The sequence below is a fragment of the Eschrichtius robustus genome, chromosome 18, assembly GCF_028021215.1.
Source record: "Eschrichtius robustus isolate mEscRob2 chromosome 18, mEscRob2.pri, whole genome shotgun sequence".
Taxonomy (NCBI): domain Eukaryota; kingdom Metazoa; phylum Chordata; class Mammalia; order Artiodactyla; family Eschrichtiidae; genus Eschrichtius; species Eschrichtius robustus.
The window spans coordinates 16,435,056-16,442,414 of record NC_090841.1 but is presented as its reverse complement, the minus strand read 5'-3'; the positions used below and the strand labels follow the sequence as shown (position 1 = coordinate 16,442,414).

General features: G+C 37.4%; 1 protein-coding gene across 1 annotated transcript in view; it reads right to left on the bottom strand.

Moving 5' to 3' along the window:
- Positions 1–1,700: 1,700 nt before the first annotated feature.
- Positions 1,701–7,359, bottom strand: part of NEK5 (NIMA related kinase 5) — a 64,508-nt gene continuing 58,849 nt past the window's right edge. The window contains 3 exon segments of the mRNA XM_068526459.1: positions 1,701–1,912; positions 1,914–1,978; positions 1,981–2,096. Coding sequence (XP_068382560.1) covers positions 1,832–1,912; positions 1,914–1,978; positions 1,981–2,096 — 262 coding nt within the window. The 3' untranslated portion in view covers positions 1,701–1,831.

The following is a 7,359-nucleotide window of genomic DNA, read 5'->3' as shown; positions in this document are numbered from 1 at the left end:
CAGATTCTCAACCACTGCTCCACCAGGGAAGCCCCTGATATGTTTATTCTTAAACACTGACCTTAAACATTCCTTTTCTTTTTTTTTTTTTTCCTGTATATAATTGATCTTTGGGATTTTTTCAGGAACCATGTTTCATTTTTCATGCTTTCAGGTACTGTTTAGAATGAGAATGATACCAGCAGATTCAGTGTCTGAACCAGATAACGTCCTGAAAGTAAATTAAACATGTATATACTGACACTAAAAGAGCTGTAGAATTAAAGATGCTTCAATCCCTCAGGGTCATGTGTTACCTAGTTTGAAACTAACATAATGGTGAGAAATTGATAAATATTCTTAGCCTCATGATGTGACCATACTGAGCCCTAAAAGAGTAGAATGTACTCTGTACACCAAGTTGGAAGAACAGCCCCTCAGACATCACCAGGAAAATAAAGATAGAAAAGACTGGACACATCCCAGTTAGGGAAATCTTGATACTTACATTCCCCACATTTAATATTATACCAAATGTAAATACTAAGCAGACCTTAGGAATAATTTGACCAACCACTCCTCATCTTTGTTTACTTGGTTCAGCAATGCATCAATGTGCCAATTTAGTTCTATTTTCATTATAGACCAGATATTTCAGGCCGAATTCTACCACTTAGATATAACCACTCTTGTCCTTCATAACAGCAGGTACAACAAATCAACAAGTATCTGCTAAGCTCCAGGTACATGTTCAACACTGGGATTGTTATAATTAATACAAAAAGTTTAAGTCTAGTTTCCTGCCTCAAAGAGCTTACAGTCTTAATGAGGAAATTGTATTAGTATTTACTTACTCAATTAAGAAACATTTCTAGCATGGTGCTAAGCACTATATATAAAAAGATCATCATAAGAAACAAAGACCAGATATAGTCCCTGCCTTCCAGAAGTTTATAATCTATACATTTGAAACTATTAGAAAATAATTCAATGAAACAATAAATTATTTGGTACATAATTGACATGCCTTGTTCCTCTCCTTGCTCAATTACCTTACTCCTGTAAGTGTCAACATCAGCTTCAGAAAAGCATGTTCAGTATACCTTAAGAAATTTCAAAGTCATGGTTTCATAAAACGACAGAGTCATTATTTTAAATTAATGCGTTTGTATATTAGTTTTCTATCACTAGTTACAAATGACCACAAACTTAGTTAAAACAACAAAAATTTATTATCTTACAGTTCCATAGGTCAGAAATCTAAAGTGGATTTCACTAGGCTAAAACCAAGGCGTTGGCAGAGCAGGCCTTAGGGGTGAATCCGTTTCCCTGCCTTTCCCAGCTTCTAGAGGCTGCCTGCATTCCTTGGCTTGTGGCCCCGTCCTCCATCTTCAAAGCCAGCAGCATCAGGCTGAATCCCTCTCAGCTGCCACCTCTCTGGTTCTCTCCTTTCCCTCCCTCCTCCACTTTCAAAGACTCTTGTGCTTACACTGAGCCCACCTGAATAATCCAAGATAACCTCCCTATTTTAAGGTCAGCTGATTAGCAACCTTAATTCCATCTGCAACCTTAATTCCCCTCTGCCAGGTAAAAATATATTCACATCTTTGGGTGCCTGTGGGGTGAGGGGAGCCACATTACTCTGCCAACCACATATATTATCTGAAAGATTTCTTAGCGTAAAAATATTAATTTCTACATTCAGAAGTTAGTCCTGTTGTCTAAATTGAGAAGAAAACTAATAAAGCCTTGGGATTACTGGAAAACCCTGACAATAAATGCATGTTTATGACTGTTCCCGAAGAGACGCTGTAATAGATACTAACTTGTTACTTAAGAAAAAGTTCAATAATCACACTTGTATATTTTGACTGGTGGTTGATGTTCCTGGGTCTTCATCGACAATACAAATTTTGTCATCAGATGGAGTTAAAAATACTCTCCAAACCTTCATTTAATTCTGCATATTTCTGTATGCCTATCCCCTCTCTTTCTTTTCAGCATCCTTAGAGGAACTGGAAACCTCTTCCCTTTTTTCTGCCTCTTTGGAAGTGGAGAGTTTTTCCAGGGATTTTACTACTTCATTTCTCAACTCATCTTCAGATTCTTCAAAATTTCTGAAATAATAAGCAGTAAAAATCAACTTTGGGATATCAAAACATGAATGAATACGTGTGAAAATTAGTGTCCCTTCTCATGCCCCACCCCTACTTGACCAGTTTGAAAGTTGCTTTTTCACCCAGGTAATAAATTGTTTATCGTATCAGTCTGGTTTCTCTAAGGATGATAAACAACCAATGTTGGGAGAATCAGTATTCTGTTTAGCTGGATTTGTGTTCGATAACCTTTATTGTATTTATTAATATCCATCTACTCTTAGTTTAAAAGAAGAGGAGGGAAGAGAAAAAAAGAAACAAATAATAAAACGGCTGCCATATATTGAGCCCTTCCTATGTGCCAGTCACTGCCCTGGAGCACTTTACACATACTATATTTCATCTACTAATAACAACACTTGAGGTGGACATTATCATCATCGATTTATAAAGAAGCTGGGCTCAGAGAGGTTTAAAAAAAGTGCCCAAGATCTCACAGCTCTTAATTAGTAGGACCAGGAATTAAAATTGTGTCTAAGGCTGCAACACTGATGCTTTTAGAAAAGAAGAAGGGAAGAGACCAAGAAAACTATCTCAAAGATCACGGATATTTAAGGGGCAAAGGAAAGAAACCTAGGAGGAGCTGGTAGGAACCAAGAGTGTTTGTCATGGAAGCCAAGGGAGCAGAGAATTTCCAGAGAGAGGGAGCAGTCACATAAGATGAGGACTGAGAAATGATCATCGGACTTGGCAATTTCAAGGTAATAGATGACCTCTGCAGGAATATTTCAGAGTTGTCTGCAGCCGGAGCCATCATGTAGTGGATGAAGAAAGCGATGGGAAGTTTAAAAAAGTGATGGCAAGGAGCTAAAACTCCTCTGAGGGGAGCCCTGCTCTGAAAGGACAGTATTATCTCAAGAACATAAGGGCAATGGTTCTTTTTGGTGTTTTTCAAGATGGGAGAGATCTGGGCATGTTTATAAGCTGAGAGGAAGTAAGTAATGGACGTTGAAAATACAGGAGAAAGGTAGATTAATTGATAGCAACATGGTCACTGAGGAAAGGCTGGGACTTAAGAGCACCTGTGTAAGGAGGCGCTTTCAACAGGAAGGGAGACTGCTTTCCTCTGAGAAGGAAGATAGGGAGGGAGAAGGAGTGAAGAACGCATGTGTAAAAGATTCATGGATCTACACAACAGAGGTAATTCCAGCTACAAAACACCCCCCCTGTGAAGTAGAAGGCAGGGCACGTGATGAGAGCAAGGTGGATGGGGGTGAGTGTGCATGACTGAGGGTTTGGAGGGAAGCTGACCAGGCATAGGATTGCTAGGTATCACAGAGGACTCCCCTAAAATTGGAGATCCTCAATTCGGGGTGGACCAGTAATTATAGCTCCCATGTGTTAAGCTGCCATTACTCAGGTATGTGCTTACACAAAATCTTGCCTTTGTCTCCATTCCTCTACAACGTAATAATATGTCCGTGTGAATTTCTTTTCATTGATCCTGCTTGATTATTCTTTTATTTCCCAGATATCATGATTCGTGACTTTCAATAATTACAAAAAGTTCACAGCTATAATTGCTTTCAATATTGCTTTTCATTTATTCTCTTCTTCTGGAATTCCTTTTAGATATACATTGCACCTTCATGCCTCTTAACACTTCTTTCACATTTTCGATCATATTTTTCCCCTCAGATCTATCTTCTAGTTACTAATTCCTTCATTAACTCTATCTATTCTGTTTTTAAACTGCTGAATTTTAATTTCTATTGGAAGATTTTTTTCACGTTCAGAAGTTCTATTGGTTGATTATCAAATCTTCCAGTTCTTTTTTTGATAGACCTGCTTTTTTCTCATGTTTTCTTATTTTGGTGAAATAATTTTAAATATACAATAGTAATTATTATACAAATATTAAATACTCATAATATTATCTGAAGTTGTTTATGACCTAATTTAGCTATTTGTTGTGTTTGCTGTCTCTCATAGTGGATTTAGTCTTTAATTGTGAGCTCATCTTCAGCAGTGCTTTAGAGAGAAATTCACTGTAACCTGGATTGAGGCTGTATCTCTCCAGAGTGTTTTATATGTATTTCTTCTAGAGATCCCAGAGTATTACAATCTCTTACTGCTAATTTTAATGTTAAGTTTTCAATGTACATGTTTCTAGACCATCCAAATATTGTAAATTCAAACTTCAAATCTGAGTGAAGGCAAATCCATGGTTATAAATTTCTCAGGAAGTATTTTTCTCCCAGAGATTGAGCCAAGACAGACAAGCCACATTGCTGAGCTTTTTTCCTAGACCACCCTTGCACTGAAGAGCAGCTCTTCAAGGGTTCCATTTAGGAAGAATGGAGGGGAACCCAATGAAGAAAGCAAAAACCTGTCAGATATGTAGGAGATGCCAAGAGATAGGAAAGGAGGGAAGAAGATTTTAAAAACAAAACCAAAAAAACCCACAAAATACAAAAGAACCTCCAAAACAAAATGAGCCTGCAAACTAAAATTCCAAAACACAAGAATAAATCTACTGGTAAGAAAGGTGGGCAACAAATTTTTTTTTTTTTTAAGTTGGACCATGAACTAACTTGAGATGAAATTATTTTTATGCAGGCACTGGAAGAAATTTTCACATATTGGGGTATGGGGAAGTCATTCTGGCTTATACATGATTTGGCATATACTTTATGTGACCTGGAACAGCCTGTCTTATGGCCAAACACACTTGTACATCTGCTTTAACCATTAAAGAGTGTCCACTCTGGGAGCTTCCCTGGTGGCACAGAGGTTAAGAATCTGCCTGCCAGTGCAGGGGACACAGGTTCGAGCCCTGGTCCGGGAAAATCCCACATGCCGTAAAGCAACTAAGCCCGTGCACCACAACTACTGAGCCTGTGCTCTAGAACCCGGGAGCCACAACTACTGAAGCCCGCGCGCCTAGAGCCCGTGCTCCGCAACAAGAGAAGCCACCGCAATGAGAAGCCCGCGCACCACAACAAAGAGTAGCCCCCCTCGCTGCAACTAGAGAAAACCTGCACGCAGCAACAAAGACCCAACGCAGCCAAAAATAAATTTAAAAAAAAAGAGTGTCCACTCTGAAGATAGGGATAAATGATCCCTGTTCCTATGACACGAATGCTAATACTCCTTCAAAGATGAGGGTCCCTTCCCAGACACCAAGGTCATGCTGACTCACTGTGTATGTGCTAAGCTGTCTCTTTTGAAACCTTGAAGGAATGTACCCCTGTCATGTTTGATGTTTGTTCTTTGTTCTGACAAGATATAAAACTGTACTGAAAACCATGCTTCTCCAGAGGGCTTTCTTCTTCCGTGGTGGAGTCTACACTCCTGGTCTATAGTTCTCAGTTTTGCTTGAATAAAACTCTCTTCTATTCTTTATTATAGATTGTTTATAACTGGCATCGACAGAGGATTTTGATAAAACCCTTAAAGTAAGTATGCTCAACAAGAGAAATTAAAGCACAACATCCATTTTAAAATGTTTTTAAATTATGGGAAACAATTATGCAAGAATGAAGCAAGAACATATAAATATAAGAACAAATAATTATAAATATTAGGAAATATGTAATCATTTAAGTTAAAAACCTAATAGATGATACCCAGAGAGAACTGGAAAACAGTATTCAAGAATTCACCTAGATTGAAACAAAGAATAAAAAATATGAAAGGGGACTTCCCTGGTGGTTCAGTGGGCAAGACTCCACACTCCCAAGGCAGGGGGGCCACGGGTCGGGGAACTAGATCCTGCATGCATGCCACAACTAAGAGTCTGCATGCCACAGTTAAGAACCGGCGCAGCCTAAATAAATAAATATATATTTTTAAAATATGAAAGTACAACTAGGTGTTATTGGGGACAGATTGAGAAGCTCTAGAATCTATCTAATTGGAGAGCCAAAATGGAGGGAATAAGAAAAGCGATATTTGGAGAAATAATAGGTAAAAAATTTCCAGAACTAAAGAAAGTCATGAGTTCTCAGAAGAAAGTGAACCAAGGAGGATAAAAGATAAATCCAGACTTAGAGATATCATAGCAAAACATAAGAATGAAAGAAGAAAAAGTAAGTTATGAAAATACTAGGGAGAGAGTTAGCACATCTATAAAGGAAAAACAATTAGATGATAGCAGATTTCGCATCAGCAATAATAGAGACCAGGAGAAAAAGGAAGAAGGCTGAGAAAATTCTCCCCTCCCTTCCTTCCTCCCTCCCTCCCTCCCTTCCTTCCTTCCTTCTTCCATCCCTCCCTCCTTCCTCCCTCCCTCCCTCCTTTATTTGCTAGACAGGTTGATTCTAATGTTCCCATGGAAAAACAAACAAGTAAAACTAGACAGGAAAATTATGAAAAAGGAAAGCCCCCCCCAAACAATAAAACATATTATAAACATGTTTATAATACAATAATTAGACTAGAAAGAATAGGAATTGGATACAAATACACATAAAAATGTGGTATATCATAAAAGTGGCACTTCAAATTGGTATCAAAAATAAAGATTTTCAATAAATGGTGTTGGAATAAGTAAGGAGTTATTTGGGGAAAAAATTAAGTTGGAGCCACACTTTGCAGTACAAGTGAAATTCAAGATGAACAAAATATTTAACTAAATAGAAAATTAAATCATAAAAGTACTAAAAAAATTCTGGTATCATTTTTTTATTAAATAATTGATAAATCTAAGTAGACAAAAGTAAATTTCCTCATGGCCCAAGTCACTATAAATACAATCAAAAAGCAAACAGAAAACTGGGGAAAATATTCTTGAAACATATTACAGCTAAAAGACTAATTTCCCTAAAATACAAAAAGTTCCCCAAATCAACACAATGTTAATAGCCTAAATTTTTTAAATGATTAAGGCTATAAATAAAACTGATTCCCAAAGGAGGAAATAAAGATCGATCTTAAGCATATGGAAAGGCAACGTTACTCATAAAAGAAATGCCAATTAAAACAAACCTGAAATGTCATTTTAAAATCTATCAACTGTGCAATGATCTAAATTTGGTAACACACTGAGCAAGGAAATGTACAAGGAAACAAGCACTTCCATACCCTGTCAGTGGAAGTGTTCATAGGTGTAACCTCTGTGAAGGGCAATTTGACACTATCCAATTACAAACGTACATACTCTTTGACACAACACTTTGCTGTTCTGGGAATTTAAACTCTCTATATACTACTGTTTGTATATTATGATAGGTACTCAAGATACACTGCTAAGTGATAAAAGGAAGTTGTGAGATAGTACCTA